Below are 22,764 nucleotides of genomic sequence, written 5' to 3'. Positions count from 1 at the left end.
ACTTTCACAACTGTATGAGGTACAGACCATTTTCCTTAAAAATTTCTAGCTTAGAAACTTAGATACAGAGGAGGTAAATAATTTGCACCAGATTAAGCAGCTAGTACCAAGCTGAGGTTGAATGCAAGCTCTGCAGTCTGAGGCTAGCAGATATGCTTTTAACAATGATGGGATTAAAACTCCTTGAGTTTCTACAGGGACAAAAAGAAAAAAAAGTCAATGGGTCATACTGTGCTAGGAACGGTAGAAGGCAGTTAGAGGTAATAAGTTAACCTTGCATTTAAAATATACAGACTCCGAGAATCAAAAGATTGTTTTTAGCTTGTGTTGCATGTATGAGACAGAGTCTCAGAGAAGTTAAGTAATATTTTCAGGGCTCCACAGCTAGTAAGTTGTAGAGCAAGATCTGAAGCCAGATGCGACACCAAAGTCCAGGTCCTTTCTGCTAATTTGTGCTAAAAGTTCAGCATTCCTGCTGGGCTCTGTCACTCACGTCTGCAATCCTAGCACTTGGGGAGGCCAAGGTCGATGGATTGCCTGAGCTCAGAAATTCGAGACCAGCCTGAGCAACATGGTGAAACCCTATCTCTACTAAAATACAAAAAATTAGCCAGGCATGTCGGCGTGCACCTGTAATCCCAGCTACTTGGTACTTGGGAGGCTGAGACAGGAGAATCACTCGAACCTGGGAGGCAGGGTTGCAGTGAGCCAAGATCACGCCACTGCACTCCAGCCTGGGCAACAGAGACTCCATCTCACAAAAAAAAAAAAAAAAAAAAAAGGTCAGCATTCCTGATTCCATTGCCAATCATGTAGACCATAATTCCTGACGCATGTAAAAAGTGCAATGCCATGACTCATGTAAAAAGTGCAATATCATGTGGAGGGGGTTCTCTAGAGCTACCTTCAGAATATAGAAAAGTGAGACAATCACCTTGGGCCCAAGCTTTAGGACAACTGATGTATTACAATAGGAATTGGTTGAGAAGACAGCAAAGAGAGAGTGACTAAATCAGGTGCTAAAACAAATTACATGTACAAAGTCTCCAGTACCATGTGCATAAATTTATCCCTAATTTAATCAATGTAAAACAAGCAACATCAGTAGAATTGCCTGTCCTAAAGTTGCTTTTTACTTAAAGCTCTTCAGTCTGTCAGCAAAAATACTATACATATGGGCTTATAAAAAAGAGAAGAAGGAAGGATATGGTTGGGGAAATAGGATGAAGAGCGACTGGCAACTAGTGAGATCTTGGGAATGTGTCTTCCCTGGTTCATCAAGAAGAAAAAATAATTGTGTTTAGTCTAGAAACTGCATAATATCTAAGGTGATTTCTTATACAAAGAAGATATAGCAGAAACTATTTTGATTTCTAATTCATTTGGGTCAAAAGACATACTTATATCACTTTGGGACACTTTATGAAATTTAGGGAGAGAATCTAAAGTTTAAGTTATAAAGAAGTGAATACCATGTCAATTTTATTTTATCTTTAGGATATCAGAAATATTTCAAGACTAAGTCCTTTATTTGTTGAGTATTTCTGAATTCCCGTTTTGAAGACAATTGTCACCAATGATTTTCTCATCACGTGAACACTTTTGTTCCTCTTAGGATTTCATGCCAAAAATTACAAGAGGGTTTATAATTGAAGGCTATTGATAAGCCAGATTCACCAAACTGCTTTCAACATTAGCAACTTTTTCTTTATCTTGATTTTTACTTAAATGTACATAATTTCCTCACTAAAACATCTTTACAAGGAATAGACAGATTAAAAAAAAAACATTTTTTTCTTTCCCATACCTCCAAAATAATAATCAAAAATATACAATCAAAGCTTAGCCAAGCAAGAATACAAATGTGAATAATGTGAGTCAAACCTGAGATCAGATCATTGTGCAAATGTATGACATCCTTTCTTAATCCCTAGGCAGAAGAAAACAACTGGGTGGCAGACACTTCTGACTGAGGATAGAAATGGAGGAGAAGGCTGGCAATATACAAATGAAGGAGAAAACACCACACATTCAGCCTGCTGACATCTGCTGCACATGCAAAACGGATTGGACTCTAATCCAGGGTGAAAACAAATGCTTTCTTCCTTCCTTCCTCCTGCTCCCTAGTTTTTGTTGAGTGATGTTCTCATTCTTTTTGCATTCACAGATTAAAATTAATAACAGCATCTGAATCTGAAGTAGGTCCCACTGAATAGTGAACCAGAAGCAAAATGAACTGAAGAAATTAGTAATGAAGCATTTTGAATAGAAAGGGGTCATGGACAAACACAATTTTTTAAAAGCCAGCTTTACCTCAGGATGATGTCCAATTTCAATGTAGGTGCAAATTGGATGAAAAGCCCCCGTTCCACAGGCGTACAAGTGAGTCTGATTATATGCCTTAAGTACCTTGATGAAATTAGCACATTCTTTCTGTAAGACAAAAGGAAAACCAAAGATTTTCAGCAATCAGCATGACTGAGGCATCCTCTAGGGTGCTAGGCATGCTGGAACAGATTTGTCTTTTGTTTTCTTTTTTTAGCATCCCTTTCACAACATTGTAAGGACTTATTTATTTTTCTATTGTTTTGTTTATATTATAACATGCATTAAAATATAGAGTTTCTTACCCTGATGAGAACAATTATTTTATGCCCTTCCATCAGTCTTTTATTAAAGCTATTTTTAATTTATTTATACAAAAGCAGAAAAAAAATTAGATAATCAATAATCACAGGTGATTTTTCCAGAAATAAGGAGAGCAGCAAATTACTTGATTAACTAATGAATTGACTAAACAAAATGATGGTGAAAATTTACTTGCAAAAATCAGTTTTCAGTTCCATTTTAGGAAAAGAAAACAAAAATATAATATAATATGACCCTGTAATAAACATAAAGTTTAAACATCATTAGTAATCCATTTTGGAAATATCCAAATGAGTAGTCACATGGTAAATAACAAAAACTGCATTCAAAATGATTTTGTTAAAGGCTATAGACTTCCTTAACTACCTTTTTTTTTTCTATAAACATTTGGAATTAAGAACCAAATATGTAACTATAAATGCAGTTAAGGATCAAGTGTGGACAACAGTACAAGCAAGGCAGGCACACATGACAGGACTGGGTTGTTCCTGGGACTTCTAAGTGTGTCACACTCCCAAAGCCATTCTCTATGACTTGCCAGTTTTCAAGTGAAACTCAGAGTGCTTTATGTAGTCAGTTGGAGCTTACAACTGAGGTGGTAAAATTATTTGAGTACATTTCCACATGACATCTGTATTCTATATTTGAAGCTGATTATTTTTATCTTAATTCCATTGCCCCCGTAAAATAAGGATCAGACAACCAAACTTAAGCAGATTAATTGATATTTAAATTCAAATAATTGCTGTCTATTATCACTTATTTTTCTAGGATGAAACCTGATGATGACCCTAAAATACATTGCCCTAAAAATGAATGTGACCCATTTAAAGTAAAATGTGAAAGTTTCTAGTTGTGACTCCTCCCTCATGCTTTCCTAACATATGCTGAGTACTTTGGGGGTAACTAAAATAAACATAATTTCTTCCACTGTTTTGCTACACAGATCCTGAGTCTTTCTTTTGTCTGGTAAGGCACTACAATGTTTAAAATTCCTCTCTGAAATAAATTGATCTTGCAAGTTGTTATGAGGAAAAATTTCCTAGCTTAAAAGGTATGTGGATCTCATCCATGTTTCACTTTAAATAGGGTACCTCTTTGGTAAAACTATGAAACAGATATAACTTAACTTCCACTACTCTTAGCAACAAGCTCTCCATTCTGTAAGAGTCTCTCTTCCTTCCCCAAGAGAACAGGGCATGAAGGCTTGGGCAGAGGGAAGAGGTTGTGGAAAGGGAAACATCTGATAAACTCATTTACAAACCAGGCATTCATGAGCCTTACTCAAAGGATTTATTTGTGTTCTTAACAAAATTTCAGTCATTTGCAAAGAAGCCATTTTCAGGAAAATGTTTACTTTGAAACACGTAGGTGGCCACATACTCTGCTTTTGTATAAAGATAATCATCTCTGATTGTGGGCTCAATATTATAGTATTCCAGATTAGAAATAACCAGTTCCAGCACCATATGCTGAAACTAAGAAATTGGCTGTGTACATATTGGTAAGCAAACAGATATTCTAATAAATAATAGTGGCAAACCCAGATGGATGTCTTTTTCGTTCTAGAAAAAAACAGGATTTCAGTTTGCATGCCATGCCTTTATAGATATGCATGCAATTTTTTCCACAAACCCCAAGTTTTTAGTCTTATCAGTATCACCTAACTACCTCCTTAGAAATATGACAGTGGAACTTACTTCTCCATAATAAATAAGGAAGAACATATTTTACCAGTAAGAATACTTGTGAACAAAACAAAGGCTCATGTCACCTCTGCAACTGTTATGAATAATAATATCACAGAATTTGTGGGCTCTTTATCTCTTATAGATTGAATAACTGATTAGCAATTTATAGTGACTACATCTGTCCTTCGAAGGAAATTAGCAGATTGTAATTAATGACTGAAAAACTCTCAGGGTTCTTGCTAACTATGAAATTGGGCTCCACTGAATATCATAATTTTAATTTCTTCTCTATTAACTACTAAAGAGGAACCACTATAACATGACAGCAATTCCCCTACAGAGCTGTTGGAACAAAATCAATCACAGGACCGTAGCTGTGAAACCTGGCAAAGGGTTCTACCGAGAGTGCTGATAACGGGATTCTATCTTTTTGCTAAGCAACTAGACCCACCCTATTGGCCTAAGGCCTGGAATGATCCCCTTCATTTCCCCACTGAACTCTCCCAGTTGGCAGCAGGTTGTATTGTTACCATGCCCTGGGAGCAAGCTCAATATTATTTTGAAAGTGGAGGTTGATGCAAATAGAATGGAGAGAAATTTCTTGGGCTTAGAGGATATAAAGATGCTTGAAATAAAACAAAGGAATGGAAGGAAATACTTTCAAATTTGGTTAAAAATAGCTGAGAGAAGACCCATCAAGAACAATGGAGGAGGAAAGTGTATTAAAAGAACTGGACAGAGAAGAAGCAAAAACTTGACAGAGACATTGTTAGTAAGGATTTGTTCTTAACAGAAAACCTACATAAAAGAGTATCAATCCTGTCATTCATTTGCCTTCATTCTCTAGCTTGTTGCTGCCAAGGTTTTCGAGTGTTCCAAAACAGGATATTCATTTTATTTGGAAGCAGCTTGGACATTCCTCTAAAAAAGAAGGAAGCGTGGCAGAAAAAGGAAACACACTTCACACATTTCTGCTCTAGGGAGACAGAAGAAGAGTGTTTCTGACCTTTTCTTGAACCATGATGATTCTTAAAATTCAGAATGTAATGTACTTTTTGGCCTTAAACTACTGCACTGCTTTGCTCAGCACTGGAGGATTTACAATGTAATAAAGAGAGTGGAATCAGTTCAAAATGAATTCATTTTTCAAACCTTGATCCTTTTTGGAATTTAAGTTGATGAACACAGACAAGTTTAGCAACAAGTTGACTTCCCAAGAGTCAGGCAACCATACTGACCTCTTATTTTACTGAAATGTTCTCCAGAGCAACAGTGTTATAGATTGTTAGCTAGAAATAAAAGTAAGGGCAGTTATAAACCAGTAAAATCCAAGGCCACACCTGAGGAGTAATGATTCATCACCCTTAGTGACAAACCACTTACACTTATGTTTTTAAGGGTCTCTGGTCTTTCCAGATCAAAGGAATGAGGAATTATGTATAAAGATATTACCTGGAGTAATAAATTTAGAAGAAAATGTCTACCCCTAGAAAAAGATACAGGAGCCAAAAGCATAGTGATTCAAAAACAAACATTGCAGATATGAAGCACTGATTAGACTGTGTTACACAGACTTTTCCTGGACGGTTACAAAAATAAAGTCCATCCATCTGTCAAAACAACTGCTCCATGCATGAAAATTAAAACAGAACTGAGGTGTTTTTAACTAACTTCCGATAATTATAATTTCTACAAAAGAATATGATTTACCTCCAATTCCAATTACCTCCTTACATGTTCTTAAATTCTGGATGGAGCAGTTAAATTTTACTCTAAGTAAGCGAAGAGAAAAGAAGAGACTTGTGAACGTGAACCATCTCTATTCAAATACATTCAGTTCATGATTAAATCAAACAACTTGTTCTGGCTCAACTACAAATCAGTCCAAAATGAATGGGTAGCATATAACATTGACTCAGGTCAGTGAGAATTCATGTAAAAAGAAAAAAATGCTTCTATCCCATCGATAGTTTATGTAGAAATATTTTGGTGCATAATCTAGCAGCTGGGAAAGCAAAGGAAATCTTTTCCTATCGTGATGGGTGAATACATTTATGCCTGAAAACCCATTAATAAGCTTAATTCCTGAAGTTAATCTGTTGACTTTCTTTTTCTCTGGTCAATTTATTTGGCAAGCTAGCTGAATACTGGAATCTTCGTGCCAAAGCAGTAATCCGTGAGATTGTTCCTGTCACTCACTTTATCCCTTCCTCTATTTAAGCTTTTCCGCACTTATCTGGCAATAATGTTTAGTCTTTTTTTTTTTTCTTTTAACCTTGTGCTATTACAGCTGTAATCCGATCATCCATAATTGCGTCTTTCTAATACTTTACTATTCACTAAAGGATGTTAGAAATCTCTTCTCCAAAGAGGCTTATCTAATAAAACTAAAATATAAACCATGTTATAATTATGATATTAGCCTTCTAATGTTGAATTTGTGACTTGGAATTTTTTAACATTCACCTTTTAAAGTGATGAATAGGCAGTTCTGTCCATTTTGGGGGGCGTTTTTACCATCAGTATTTAGAATATGCCATAATAAAATGAATTGAACTTTCCATATCAATGCTTTTATACTTTTTAGAGATTTAAAATAATACTGATTCAACTAACACAACAAAGTTAGCAATATTACATAGCCAGTAATTTTCGTATGTAAGCATATTCATATTAATTGAATATATCACCATTAAACCTATGATAACTGAAAAACAACTTTTAAAGTGGCTTGAATTATATGATTAAACTAAATGAAGACTCTCTGTATAAGGCTCCCAAATTATTTTACTTAAATGTTCATTGCAGTTAAGTGCCCAATTTGACTGCTCTTTTCCCTCTAGATTGACTATTTGTTTTGAAGTTCTAGAAATATTGTTCAAGATTCTATAAACATTTTTCTTTCAAATTACTTGAAACCTTCAAACATGTTCAAAATGATTATCCACATAGGCACTATAGACCATGCTATTAGCAAAAGCTGACCGCTGTGATTTTCTTTTATTTAAAGGAGTTCAAAAAATTCACTTTGAAATTCTGTGTGGACCATAGAAGCTTATGGTATCGATTTTTAGGCTTATGTTTTCTTTTATATTATACTGTCACTCGGATTCATCATGATGTGTGCCATTCATTTGCATGATTTGGCTGTGGTCCGTTATATGTACCTAGCATAACCTTTCTTTATCTCATATTACAATAAATGCAGACAATTGCAAATATTCTGGGAAATGTATATAAATATGTTTCCTACCAAACCAGGAAAATGATGAAGTACTCACAATCCTCATCCTTATTTCAAAAATGATATTCAGTGGTTTCCAATTTTATGCCCGGGGCTGAATATTTAGTGTTCATGCCTTAATGCAACCAAGTCATTTGTTTACATCAAGTAAGGAGAGTTATAATCTAAAGGAATTTATTGTGAACAAAATTATTTGGCATATTTAATTCTAACATACATGCCTTTACCATAACAGAAATCATTACACATAAAAGAGAGATGAACTGCATCTTTAATTGCACGTGAGATGTAACCTTAGGAAAAGACAGAAAAACTGAGCCCATATTTTAGAAGAATGCTTGATTTCATTCACATCTACCTCCTTTCTACCTCCTGTCTTGCCTAATATCAAACATTAATTTTTGTTGGAGTCCTTAAAGTCCAAAGTACTAAAGTCTGTTTTTTTTTTTTTTTTTTTTTGACACGGAGTCTCGCTCTGTCGCCCAGGCTGGAGTGCAGTGGCCAGATCTCAGCTCACTGCAAGCTACGCCTCCAGGGTTTACGCCATTCTCCTGCCTCAGTCTCCCAAGTAGCTGGAACTACAGGTGTCCTCCACCTGGCCCGGCTAGTTTTTTGTGTTTTAGTAGAGACGGGGTTTCACCGTGTTAGCCAGGATGGTCTCGATCTCCTGACCTCGTGATCCGCCCATCTCGGCCTCCCAAAGTGCTGGGATTACAGGCTTAAGCCACCGCGCCCGGCCCTAAAGTCTGTTTTATAGTTATAATATAAAATATTATCTTAATGCATCTTATAATAATTGGAGACGCTAATCAAGTTTAGTGTTTGTTACATACACACTGATGTATCACTTATTCAAATGCAAGTGCCTACGGCATATTTCACATGTATACTCTTGTCCTTTGCTTCCTTTTTTCATGACCAAAAATGTAGTTGATTTAAAAGGAGATTAGAAAGTAGAACATTCAGAAAGAAAGAACTTTTGCAATATAAAAAGGTTTGAAAAGAAGTCAAGTGCCCACAGGGTAAATGAACTATCAAACCAGAGTTGTGAGACTGTCTTATAGGCTGAACTCCATTTTCTCAAAATTTATATCTTGAAACTCTAATCTCTACCATCTGGGAATATGACTCTATTTGGGGATAGGGTCATTAAGGAGGTGACTAAGTCAAAATGAGGCCCTTAGCGTAGACCCTAATCCAACCTGGCTGGTGTCTTTATAAGAAGAAGAAACTTGGACACATAAGGAGACATCGGGGGCATGAGTGCACAGAGGAAGGGCCATGTGAATAGGCAGCAAGAGGACAGTCATCTGCAAGCCAAGGAGAGGAGGCTCAGAGGAACTCAACCCTGCTTATACCTTGAACTTGGACTTCTAGCCTCCAGAACTGGAACATAAATTTCTGTTGTTTTAGCCAACCAGTCTGTGCCACTTTATTATGCTAGCCCTAATGGAGTAATACAAACATTAAAAAGAAAGTGGGTAATTGGAGGCAATCTGCTGCTTAGTCAAAAGATACTTAAATTGACCATTGCTTAAAATATTTTGACCATCAGAACATACATGGTATCATAATTTTGTCACCCATAAGCCAACTTTGGATCTTCTGCTTTGTACAGAATTAGATATTAAAGAGGACATTTTACAAATTTCATTTTTTTCTGGCATAATTTTATTATTTCTTCAAATATCATCCATATATCATAATCTTCCCAAATATGCACGTATATGTGGATATTTGTATGTAAACCATATGTATATATCAACTTGTAGAAATAATTTATGCATGCATTTAAATTTCAGAAATTAGGAATTTTTAAATTTATATTTGTTGATATGTAATGAAGATGTTACTTATTCAAGGATATTTGCATTTGAAAAGGTATTCTCATAAACTTTAAGAAAAAACATGTAGGGCAAAATGAACAATTTCATAATGGTGAAACAGAAATGGGGGTAATTACTTGTATCAGTCTTACACCTTAGAGCAGGGGTTCCCAAACCCCAGGTAGACTGGTACCAGTCAGTGGCCTGTTAAGAACAGGCTGCACAGCAGGAGGTGAGCAGTAGGCCAGCCAGCACTACTGCCTGAGCTCCCCCTTCTGTCTGATCCGCTGCTGCATTAGATTCTCATAGGAGGTTGAACACTTTTATGAACTGTGCATACAAGGGATCTAGGTTGAGGTCTCCTTGTGAGAATCTAATTAATATCTGACGATCTGTGGTGGAACAGTTTCATCCCAAAACCATCCCCTTTTTGGCCCATGGAAAAATTGTCTTCTACGAAACCAGTTCCTGGTGCCAAAAAGATTGGGGAACCACTGCTTTAAAGTCAGTTAGACATGGGTTAAAATTACTCAGGCATTTTCCATTTGCTGTGTGACTATAACAAAGTTACTTAGAATCTCTGAGCCTGAGTGTCCTCAACTAAAAATGAGATTAACGATATATTTATGTAAATTACTTAGCATGATGACTAGCACTTATTAATTGATAGGTAACTGGTTATCCAATTCTTTTTTTTTTTTTTTTTTGAGATGGAGTTTCGCTCTTGTTGCCCAGGCTGGAGTGCAATGGTGCAATCTTGGCTCACTGCAACCTCCATCTCCTGGGTTCAAGCGATTCTCCTGCCTCAGCCTCCCGAGTAGCTGGGATTACACGCATGCGCCACCACCCTGACTAATTTTGTATTTTTAGTAGAGGCAGGGTTTCTCCATGTTTGTCAGCCTGGTCTTGAACTCCTGACCTCAGGTGATCCACCTGCCTCGGCCTCCCAAAGTGCTGGGATTACAGGCATGAGCCACCTTGCCCAGCCCCAATTCTTAAAATAATTAAACTTCACTATTGTTTGGATATTTCTCTGACTGCTTAACTCTCACGCTTTTCTACATATTATGCCATTTCACAAATTATGACGAGCTCTATTATGAATAGTTCATTGTTTGAAAGGATGCAGTTAACAGAGTTTAAGCCCATACTTGGTGCTAAACAGAGACAGATTTTTAAAAATTGGTTTTGAGTATTACTTTATGCCCATTTCAGCTACCAAGGGCAATTGCATTTTGTTCAATAGAATTTATATGAAATCCTAGTCCTCTGGCAGTGAAGGCTTATAAATTATAATCACTCTTGTTATCAAAGCAGTAAAAATGCCATGATTCATTGTCTCAATACAACAGCAAATACAGCATGCGTTAGTCAATAGCTGTGGCAGAATTGTACTGTGCCAACTGAAATAAGCTAGAAAAATATTTCCTCAAATTCCCTTTCTTGCAGGTTGGTTTAGTCTGGCTATCAATGAAATCTGCATGAGGTTTGGGAGGTATAAATTAAGCTGCAACCATTACACTCCCCAGGTTGTTCTGATCTGCTGGCCACATTGTTAGCGTGGGGCAGTACCAGGGCTTCCAGGTCCTCTGGCTTCCACCAAATCTCATTTGTTAGTTTCTACCAGACTGAGTCCTGATATTTGTATAGCTCCATGACAAAAGGCATCCATTTCTTCTTTAAGTCACCCAAATCGACCCAAACAAAGTTAGAGGTAGTAAAAGACAGACTCTGGTCTTAGTTTGTGCTGTGGGTCTCAGTTCATCCTTACTCTTCCTACTTCATATCCGGCTTTTCTTCTATAAACATCAGCAACTATAGTTACCTACAACAACTTCACACCCACTACCTGTCTCAGGCAGTAGCCTTCCATAGAATTCTTCACCAGCTCTCATGATTGTATAAGGTCTAATTTCCATAATAGAACACTTTCTATATCAATCACCAGGTGGTCTCTGATAAAACCATGATGAAAAGATACATCTTACAGCCATAGACTAGCTGATTGTGATATGTAATATAAAGGGAACATAAATTTGACCTATTTAAAAACACACACATGCTCACTGTATGAACTAATGACTAAAGGTCATTAGTTAATAATTTTATTTACTTCTAAATATGAAATATTTCTGCTTTTTAAATGCATATTAAAATCTATAATCAAAAAGTTGTATTAATGTTGGTATCATTTCAAGCACAATACTAAAAAACCTATCTTTTAGCATTGAATACATGTGGAATAAACACATGCACACATGTATGCATACATAACAGTTATATTTAACACCATGGATAGCATGGATAGTACAGTATATTTTGCACCTAATTTGAATGGAACAGTGAGAAGCTTCAGGAATTTTCTGCTCTTAAAGCCAAAAGCCAAGATTCTCCATCTCTAGAAATAGTGTGTCAAGTTTTCAGAGCTACCATAATTTTGCAGTCTGTTTTCCTTGCTACCAACTAAAAAGGCTAAAAGTAAGTAGATGTATATTAAAATTAAATGGCAGAACTTCGGGAAAGTTTCATGAGATCCTGTGGACATAAGAAGTTGATGATTTTTATTGTTATTGCACAAATGATTTTTACTGTTTTTTTTTACTAGGTCAAGTGAAACAGTCAAAAGTTGGTGATGGCATATTTGTCTTGAGACATAGCATTAGAGTCCCTGTTAAATACAAGATATGATGGACAGTGTACTCTCAGAAATGAGTAGAAATCCACTTATGAAGATTATCAGACACATATAGAAGAATACTAAACACAAGTATTAGAAACTACGTTTCCGTGGGACCTGGATCAACTTGCTAAATATGAGGAAAGAAGATATTGGCCAAAATCTTTTCTCCTGAAGGAACTGGTCAAATCACAATAATGGACCCTCCAGATTGTAAAATACTTACTGTACTCTAAAAGTATGTACACTGATGCATGGATGAATTATGGTGTCCAGTCAAATCTAAATAATAATTTGTTAACCAATGCCAAATATTTCATCTTCATTTCAGCCACTTAAGGACGCAATTGAAATTTCCAGTAAAAAGAAACATAAATCAAAATCTCCAAATCTTCTGAAAGATTTTTATAAAATGTCTCTATTTCAAATGCTAGCCTTACTTTGCATAAATAAATAAATAAATAAAATGCATTTAAATTTTAATCCTGACCCTAAAAGGTTTCCAAAAATTTCAGTTTATCTGTACGAGAGACTTGGTTCATGGCAAGTCAAACATAATTAATACCAACTTATTTGACTGTATTAGTAAAATATATTAATTCAAAATATGAATACTACCTAACTTCTGAAATAAACTTAATGACAAAGTTTTATTTCCTATGTATCTTTTACCTTATATGCAAAATTTGCTTGTTTAATTACTTGAAAAGAAATATGGACTTGTAACCAAATACAAGTCACCTAAATGAGTTAATATACGAAATGCATTTAGATTAATACCAGGTATAAAGCAAGCTCTCCATAAGTGCTGGATATTATTATACTACTTCTGAAGGCTAGAGTTAAACTGTAATTATTTGGTTCAGCATATCAGATATTTACTCACAAACAGATATACACATACATATGAAAGGTACACACATATGAAAATCTACGCTCATTTCTGTGACATGTGATAAGGCATATACTGGCGTTCATCAAAAATCAGTTATCTGTACAACTGAAGTGCCATCAAAATTCTTGACGAAAATCGTATTTTAAAATGGATAAACTGACCATATTCTTTCATTTGTAAGATTATCCAGAGTGTCCACATAAAATTGCAATCAATATTTTCAAAAATTATAAAGGGTCTGGGGTTTTACCCTATTTGTAAGATAATGAGTTAGCCTACCAGGCTTTCATGAATACTAACAAAAGATTTGTGACTCAAGGTTCAGAGGTAAAAGACTTTATTACTCACAGAAATAGTACTAGCCAGAGTATTAGAATTTCTTGTGCTATTTCCACTGGGTATTCAGAGGAGGGTCAGATAATACCTATACATGTGGTGAGTTGCATTATAGGAGAGGAACTCTGGATGAGAAAACCAAAATATTATATAATAGGTATAGCATGTTGACCTTTAGATATTGAGAGAGATATTATGTTGATTGCACTGGACAGTGTGCATATCTGCCCTTTGCTTCAGAGGGAGACAATTTCTCTATTTCCCAAGACCATTTGCAAAGCAACGTTCTACTTCAGAGGAAGACACTATCGTAACTGTATAAACAGTTTTTTTTAAAAAAAACTTAACAAAACAATTTTTTATTATACTTTAAGTTCTAGGGTACATGTGTACAATGTACAGGTTTGTTGCATATGTATACTTGTGCCATGTTGGTGTGCTGCACCCATTAACTCATCATTTACACTAGGTATATCTCCTAATGCTATCCCTCCTCACTACCCCCACCCCACGACAGGGCTTGGTGTATGATGTTCCCCAACCTGTGTCTAAGTGTTCTCATTGTTCAGTTCCCACCTATGAGTAAGAACATGCAGTGTTTAGTTTTCTGTCCTTCCGATAGTTTGCTCAGAATGATGGTTTCCAGCTTAATCCATGTTCCTACAAAGGACATGAACTCACCCTTTATATGGCTGCATAATATTCCATGGTATATATGTGCCACATTTTCTTAATCCAGTCTATCATTGATGGACATTTGGGTTGGTTCCAAGTCTTTGCTATTAGAATAGTGCCGCAATAAACATACGTGTGCATGTGTCTTTACAGCAGCATGACGTATAATCCTTTGGATATATCCCCACATGTGCATGTGTCTTTATAGCAGCATCATTTATAATCCTTTGGGTATACATCCAGTAATGGGGTGGCTGGGTCAAACAATACTTCTAGTTCTAGATCCTTGAGGAATCGCCACACTATCTTCCACAATGGTTGAACTAGTTTACAGTCCCACCAACAGTGTAAAAGTGTTCCTATTTCTCCACATCTACCTATCTGACAAAGGGCTAATATCCAGAATCTACAAAGAACTTCAACAAATTTAAAAGAAAAAAATCAAACAACCCCATTAAAAAGTGGGAGAAGGATATTAGCAGACACTTCTCAAAAGAAGACATTTATGCAGCCAACAGACACATGAAAAAATGCTCATCATCACTGGTCATCAGAGAAATGCAAATCAAAACCACAATGAGATACCATCTCACACCAGTTAGAATGGCGATCATTAAAAAGTCATAAACGGTTTTTTTAAAAAAGGTAGTCAGGACCTCTGCTTATAAGATGTGAGAAATGTGAAGAACCATGAAAAACTATATTCCAACAATTATACATGAGGATTTTGAAATTTAGTGTAATTTTATTATTTGATAGACTCCTAAATTAGAAGGTAATTCTAATTATTCACTTAATGCAGTTTTATTATGTGCCCAAAATAAAATTTTAAAAAAATTAAAAGTTAGAGTCAAATTTGACCTTTGAAAAAGTAATGAAATTTAAGGGTTGACATAGGCATTTTGGAATGCACTGTAACTTAAGATGCATGTGCAGCTTTACATTCTCAATTGCATTCACTTGGCAAAAATTAGTGCTATTGAGGTCCTGCAATTTGAGCCACAGTAAACATGATAGACATTATAATATATCATATCATTAAGAGGAGTAACAACTAAGGACAAATATATAAAAATAAATCCCTCAAGAATTTTTAAAAGTCTCAAAGTTCAGGTGCATGATACAACACTTTGAAATGTATCCAAGAATCAGAATGTTATGAGAGTCTGCTTTTTTGTTCCTCTCAGATGGTTGAAATTTTGATTTCCAATGATGTTCAAAATATTTCTAACAGTCATACGGTTGCCATTTGGTTTTATTGAAATTTAGTGCAAAGAGAGATGGTTTAGTAGGATAAACAAAGAAGATTCAGAGAGCTATTGATTCAAAACAGATTCTTTCACCAGCTTAGAATGTATTCAGCTTTCATTTGCAAAACAGGGTCAACGAAGTTAAGCCATCAATAGAAATGTTACTGTGTATAACAAAGTGAATTTTAAGCACTAGAAAAATACCAAAAATGGGAGCAAAAGTGAATAACAGCAGCCAGAATACAGGTATCTTGACTGTATTTATTTCCTTATCCAGGGTCTCTGTCCAATAGTATTATATGCTGTATTATATGTATGTTTTTCAAATAACAGCTCTCAAGTAACAGCAATGGAAAAATTCATGAGCATTTCACTACTCTAACGCTAAAAATTCCATAGCAATTTGAAGGTTTAGAATCTACAACACGAAAAAAGACATATTAATATGATGATTTGTTTTATATCCTGTACATTCAGTTCTACAAGAGAAAATTAAATTTAGATGAATATCATAAATGTCATCACCAGCACATGCATGCACATGCGTGCACAGGCACACACACACTCTATATAGAAAAAATATATAGATATACACAAAAGCAATATTAAAAGAATAAAGGTTATCAGATAAAATATATATATCAGATAAAATGTATGTATTTAAAATATACAAGTTATTTCTTATTAATATATATATTTTATCTGATGACAATATGTATATATATTTATCTGATAACCTGATATATATATATGAGAGAGAGAGAGCAGAAAGTATAACTATGTGCCTCAAGCTACAGGCTTGCTCTTTAACAACAAAGTCCATTCTTTGTGTAATAGTTGCTTGAATTACAGCTGTTGATATAATATATGTGTTTGGTGCAAAACTGGGCAGAGAGTAATGACGAGTTATATTATCCCAGCTGCATGAGGGAATGCGGAGAGGTTTCGCTTTTCTGTATGATACCATACTCAGTGACACAGAAACTATGTAGGTTCAATCCAGTGGCACGTCCTGGCTTCTGGTTTACTGTGTTGTCATAGCCATAGGAATGAACTTTTCCTTAACTAGGCCTAAGAATGGCCCACTCTAAAAGTGCATAAGATTAACCAGGGTCTTGACCCCTCTTTTCCTATTGCAGCCTTCTATCTGAATCTAATGCTGCAAAGACAGTCCTTTACCCAGTGTGACTTGTTTAAAGGCACTTCATTTCCAGTGGACTTTTCAAGGAAATCAGTAGGAAATGGTAAGCACCGGCTCCGGAAATCAGGGATAACAAGTAAGGAGGTTGTTTGTTTACTTTACTATAAATGTTCAGGTCAGTTCCTATTTTGGTTACAATCCTGTCTTGGAGCCCTGATAGCTGCCACAGCCACTCACACCCATTCTTGTGGTTTTCAGTATTACACGAGCCCTCTGAAAGGAATCGTCCATAAGTCATAGCTGACTATTATTTATTCAAGATACAGTGCAGAATTTCCATCAAACTGTCCTTGTATCACTTTGGAAATCAGGTGTCAAATGAAAGAAAAAGTCTCTTTCTTCTTAATATTTATTTCTTACTGCTTATTTAAATCATTGTTAAAAATAATAATGCTATTTATTTTCTTATGTTTATTCAGGAAGGGATGTTACAAATCCCAGGGAGCCATCCAATAGCTATTTCTAAAATCATATATTAAGAAAGAAATGCAAAAATTGCATCTGTAGATTAAAGTCCAAAAATAACCAATGAATGCCATGAATCATCTTGAAGTACACAAAATATGTAAACTGAGGCATTACTTAAATGAGGTTAACTGAAAATGAAAATAAATTTTAATAAAATTCTAAATGAATAAAATATACCTTGCATAAAAAAAGTATGAAAAGCAATATTAAAGGATCTATAAGGGTTATCGGCAAAATAGTATGAAATGTATTTTAATGTTGAGTAGAACTGGAAGAAAAATATATTTCTCCTTGAAATAAAATATATAAAAACTTCTCTTTTCCTTTCACTATATAATCTTAATGGAGAAAAATCAAAATCTTGATTTAATGCAGAATATGAAGAAATACCAAAGCACAAATATTTTATAATGTTACAATTAATTAACTGATTTTTGAAAACATTAGTAAGGCAATATTATCACGCCATCGCACTTTTAAAAATGTGTGTCTCTCTATGCACCTCTATCATAATGATTTATATTCTTTCAGAATCCTTATATACAAGGTGCTGTGAAATGATCTGGTGTCACTCTCTCAGATTCAGCAAACTCCATGTCTTAGATCCTTTTAATTAAGTTCCATAAAATTCGTAAACATTTTTAGTAAGCATGGAAAAATGCAGTGAAGTTGCTTTTCTTCTTTGAAAGTATTCTTGACTAGCCTGGCCAACACAGTGAAACTCAATCTCTACTAAAAATACACAAATTAGCTGGGTTTGATGGTCACCTGTAATCCCAGTTACTCCAGTGGCTGATGCAGGTGAGTCTCTAAAATCATGAGTAAGTGATTAAGTTATCCTCCACAGGGCATTGTGGATCATGAGTTTATTGCGGCTGCTGAACTAACTGCATTTGGGCTAACTGCAAGAATCCCTTAGTTGTTTGTATTAATAACAGGGAGAGAGAGGCAGAGATAGAGAGGAAGAGAGAGGAGAAAGTTCCATAAAGGATGTGGGAAATGCCTTGAGGTGAGTAATTTTAGAAATCACAATCACAAAATACATCTGCTATCTCAGTCATTGAATGAGTTGATCCGATTATGAAATCAAATATGCTTGATTGGGTTGATTCAATCGTGAAATCAAATAAAGCTTCAGTTTGTATTATAATATGTAGATAATTTGTAAGATAACTAGATAAACATGGTTATTACCTTCAACTTTCAGACCAAATCAGATTCAGAACAATGAAACACTGCAGTAGTCACGACTGTTAAGGAGTATTGAATTAATTTCATTAACAATGTTTTCACTTAGAAATTGTCCATACTACTTTATTATATATACTAATAATAGCAATAATGACTAACATTATATTTATATTGTTAATTATTAATATCCCAGTTACATAATATTTTGCATGGGTTCCTTTGAGCCTTACAGGAATTCTGTGAGTTAGTTATTTTATTTTACTTTTTTTTTGAAACAGAGTCTCGCTCTGTCACCCAGGCTGGAGTTCAGTGGCATGATCATGGCTCACTGAAACCTCCACCTCTCGGGATCAAGCGATTCTCCTGCCTCAACCTCCCCAGTAACTGAGACCATGGGCACGTGCCACCACGCCTGGCTAATTTTTGTATTTTTAGTAAAGATGGGGCTTCACCATGTTGGCCAGGGTGGTCTTGAACTTCTGACCTCAAGTGATCCATCCTCCTCAACCTCCCAAAGTGTTGGGATTACAGGCACGGGCTACCATGCCTGGATGAGTTGATGATCATTATACTTACACAGTTGATGAGCCAGAAAAGGTAACATATTTGTTCAAATCTATTACTTATCATCTGTGTGTTAATGGGCAAGTTCAAATCCAAATATTCCAATTGATATCAAAACATCATCAGGGACACTGACATTTTGATCTCAATGCCTAGAATAGTACCCAAAACATCCATAAATTTTTGAATGTAAAGATTTTTAATGAAGAATCTGAATCATTATATTTCCTGATCAATCATAGGAAATCATTCTATTTTCTGATCAAGATCAAGAAAATGGGAGTAACTATATCTGCCTCATAAAGCTATTGTTGAAACTACATTTACTAAATGCTAGTTATCATAGTAATTAGTAGAGGAAAAATTCGATTTTAACAGAAAGGGAGAAGTTTGCCTTTTCAAAGGTAATAGCTGTGTATAGGTAAATTAGCCATTTCTATTCATCCTCAGGTATTATCTCACTGAATATTTTAATGTAATTTGTTCATGGTAAATGTAGCTTTTTGATGTTAATAGATTTTTGTTTGTTCAGTTATACTTTTAGCATTATATTATTGAAGTTTTTTCTACTTTTCGAATAATTTCCACAAAAACTATTAGAGTTGTTTCTTACAGTGATATATATGTTGTCTCACTTAATAGATGAGAAGCTAAAGCCCTAAGAAAGTTAGCATACTTGCTCACTATATTCATGAGTCAGTAGGAGTATCAGCACAAAATTCTCAACCTCTCTGGGTTCTTACTTCATTGTGCTTTCTATTTACTCCTTTCCAAAAGTTTCAAATTATGCATCAGTTAGGGATAGTATAAAATTTGATAGAAGAATACACTTTTTTTTTTTGATCCACTGTTACATAACCAGAAAAATGTTTGCTGTACTATGAAGGTGTAAAGTGACTTTCAGTTGACAGGTTCTCTCCTTACCTAATTCTAGTCAGACTCCCCTGAACTCTCTTCACAAGAAGGCCTTGACTTTCCATGTTCATCTCTGCTCGGTCCAGTTTTCACAAGAATCCTGTTTAGTCAGTTTACAGAAATTCTCCCACCGTTGACACGTGTGATCAAATTCCTACCCCACTGCCCTACCTCACTGTCAATATCTTATCACCCTGGCCTGCCTTCAGTCATAATCCTGTCTAATCAATTTACCCACAATTCCCATTACTCCGATGTTTCCTCTGGGCAATTTTCCACCCACTGACTCCCACTTTGCTTCTTAGCTATAAATTTCCACTTATCTTTGTATTCAGGATATCCTGTATTAAACTCAATCTCTCACCCCCATTACAAAACTTCATTGTAGCAGTACCCCTGAATAAAGTCTGCCTCACTGTCTTTACTATGTGTCATGAATATTTTAACATAATAACTATATATTTAATATGCAATTTTCAAGGATGAATTTCCCATGTTTGCTAATGTATAGGCATTAAAGATGGGAGATACCTTTGCTTTGTGATCCTCTACCTAACTTCCTTCACCTATAGGCAACATTGCTGCTAGATTGAGTTAGTCTTTTCCCAGGAACTCAGATTCCAACTCTAAATCCTTCTAAACATATACATCATTGTAGGCAGCTGTAACAAATCAATCAAGTTGTCCCTTGAAAATATCTATGTATCTATACACATATGTACCGTTTGATTTATGTCTTTAGGCAACACACAGAATAAATTTATTCTAAATCCTAATACTTTTAAACACAGATAAAACTTTTAAACATATTGCTTTGTATTTTAGACATCCCCAAATATCAATTAAACATAAAATTATATAAAATTATATATATTAAAAATTCTGTAATTCATTTTAATTAATTTATTTAAATGATTATAATTACTTTTCATGATCTGTGCAAATACTGGGCTATTCCTCAAACCAGTCACCCATTTAATTTTCCTGACAGTTTACTTTACAAAAAATGGCCTCTGTCTTTTAACAATGGTAAAAACATTATACAGATTTCTTACTATTCATCTTTCACTCCAGAGTGCCTAGGACAATTCCTATTACATGGTCCTTTTCCAACCCACATTTATTTAAAGGATGGGTACATGGAAGGAAAGGAGAGAGGAAGAAAGAAAGGATGAATGAAAAGAAAAAAGATGGAGAAAAGGAAAAGGAAAGAAAAGAGATAAAAGGAAAAAAATGGAAAGAAGAAAAAATAGGTAATTTAATTATGACTCAGAAATGGAAACATTTCATAGCATTTCAAGAAGAATTCAAGAGGAATTAACATAAAAATCAACCTGTGGAAAGAATTTGACTTATTGAATATAAATATGTATGCTACAAAATCACATTTTGTTAATTAATTTTTGCATATATAAACAGCCAAAGAGACCAGATTTTTGCTTTATTAAGGAATATTATTATTTTTACATATATTCTATACATAAATCTGTCAGTGTTCCAAAATTGAATGCTATCATTTTATTCCTCAAGAGTGATTAAGTTTAAAAGTAAAATGTGGTGCTTCATAGAACACTAAATAAAAATAGATGACAGAGTAATAAATTACTATGTCATTACTACAGGTAGAGCATCCCTAATTCAAAATCCTGAAATCTGCAATCCTCCAAAATCCGAAATTTTTTGAGCACCCACATGACCCACAAGTGGAAATTCCACACCTGATCTCATGTGATTAGTCACAGTCAAAATGCAGACACACAGCAGAGTTTCTTCAGCATCCCTGAGGGGAAGATAAAATTACCTTTAGGCTATGGGTATACCATGTATATGAAAAATAACTACATTTTGCTTCTAGTCTTGGGTTCTATCTGAAAGATATCTTATTATATATATGAAAAGATTCTAACTGCTTCCCCACAAAAAAAAAAAAAAAAAATCAGAAATTTGAAACACTTTGATCCCAAGCATTTTGAATGAAGGATACTCAACCTGTATAATAATTTAGTAGGTTAATGCTTACCAGGATGTCTTTTCCAGCCCACTTGCATTCATCTCTTCTGGTGTAAGATACTGGCCACACAATCTAAGGACAGAGAATAAACATTGTTTTATGTCAACTAAGTTGTCTAAGAGATCCAACACCATATAGTCTTTTAGATGACATTGGGGCAACTGAAGTAAAGAAAATTTCGTAAAGACTCTTTCAGGAACCTTTCACTTTAGATCTTCCAGTGGCGTCAGTTAATTGGTGTGAACATAAGTCACTGATTCTCCATCTACTCAATAGCCTTTGCTGTATAAAAAAGTTGAGCAAGAGAGAAACTGACACAGACAATAGATCTAAGCAGTGCAGTGTGGCAAGAACTGGCACACAAATTGGGAGAGGGAGATCTTGTTGAGAGGATGTGAGAATTTAGTGAAGAGAAGTAGAAACTGGCATAGGATATGGCTCAGATTTTTCTAAATTGGCCTTTATCATGAAATAGTGATTTTGTAATTTTAACATTTGGGTGCTTTGGATACATTTCCCTGAAACAAATCTCAGCATAACATTTTAGAATAAGTAACTGAAAGGATTAAAAAAAAATACTTAGAATGGAAACTTCTCTTTTTTCTCCTATTTACTGTTTTTGTTTTTTTGGAAAGGGAAAATATTTATAAGTAACATGGTATATGTTAGAGAAATAAAGGTAGATTGAAGAAGCAAACAGATAGCTCTAAAAAACTATTACCCTCTCTAATGTGGGCTAAAAGACTAGTTGAGAAACAATTATTTGTGTTTTTATCCCTCATATTTAGTCTTCATCCTTCCAGAAAGTCCCATATTGTGTGAATACAGTCACAGTAGTAGATGAACCATGATGTTAGTGGTGGCTTGGAGGACAGTGGATTCATCCCCCCAGCAACATTAATCCAAATACTCTCATTTGATTTTAATATAGAATCCCCTGAGCAATTCCAATGACTCCGATCTGTATTGGGGCAGAACAATTTGTTTTTTATTCATTTTTCCTTTCTAGTGATATTATTAATAGTTAATTTCAGTGGGAAAAAAGTCATATATAAAAAAACAGAAATGGTGGCACTTAATCATTCGTGTCAGCTGGAAAGCTTTTAGTCTAAAATGACTGATTATCATTCATTTGGGAACCTCTAGATAATTCTATTTTTTTTTTTTTTTT

The 22,764-nt window shown here is 34.9% G+C and overlaps 1 protein-coding gene across 2 annotated transcripts in view; it reads right to left on the bottom strand.

Moving 5' to 3' along the window:
• Positions 1–22,764, bottom strand: part of SEMA3A (sema domain, immunoglobulin domain (Ig), short basic domain, secreted, (semaphorin) 3A) — a 521,740-nt gene that overhangs the window by 129,531 nt on the left and 369,445 nt on the right. For both annotated transcript variants that reach the window (XM_011927683.1, XM_011927682.1), the window contains 2 exons: positions 21,603–21,665; positions 2,314–2,433 (listed from right to left, as the gene is read on the bottom strand). In XM_011927683.1, coding sequence (XP_011783073.1) covers positions 2,314–2,433; positions 21,603–21,665 — 183 coding nt within the window. The remainder of the gene's footprint in view (positions 1–2,313; positions 2,434–21,602; positions 21,666–22,764) is intronic.

Source organism: Colobus angolensis, unplaced genomic scaffold (assembly GCF_000951035.1).
Source record: "Colobus angolensis palliatus isolate OR3802 unplaced genomic scaffold, Cang.pa_1.0 Scaffold74, whole genome shotgun sequence".
Classification (NCBI taxonomy): Eukaryota; Metazoa; Chordata; class Mammalia; order Primates; family Cercopithecidae; genus Colobus; species Colobus angolensis.
Note: the sequence above shows the minus strand (reverse complement) of the source record. Positions and strands in the feature narration are given on the sequence as shown.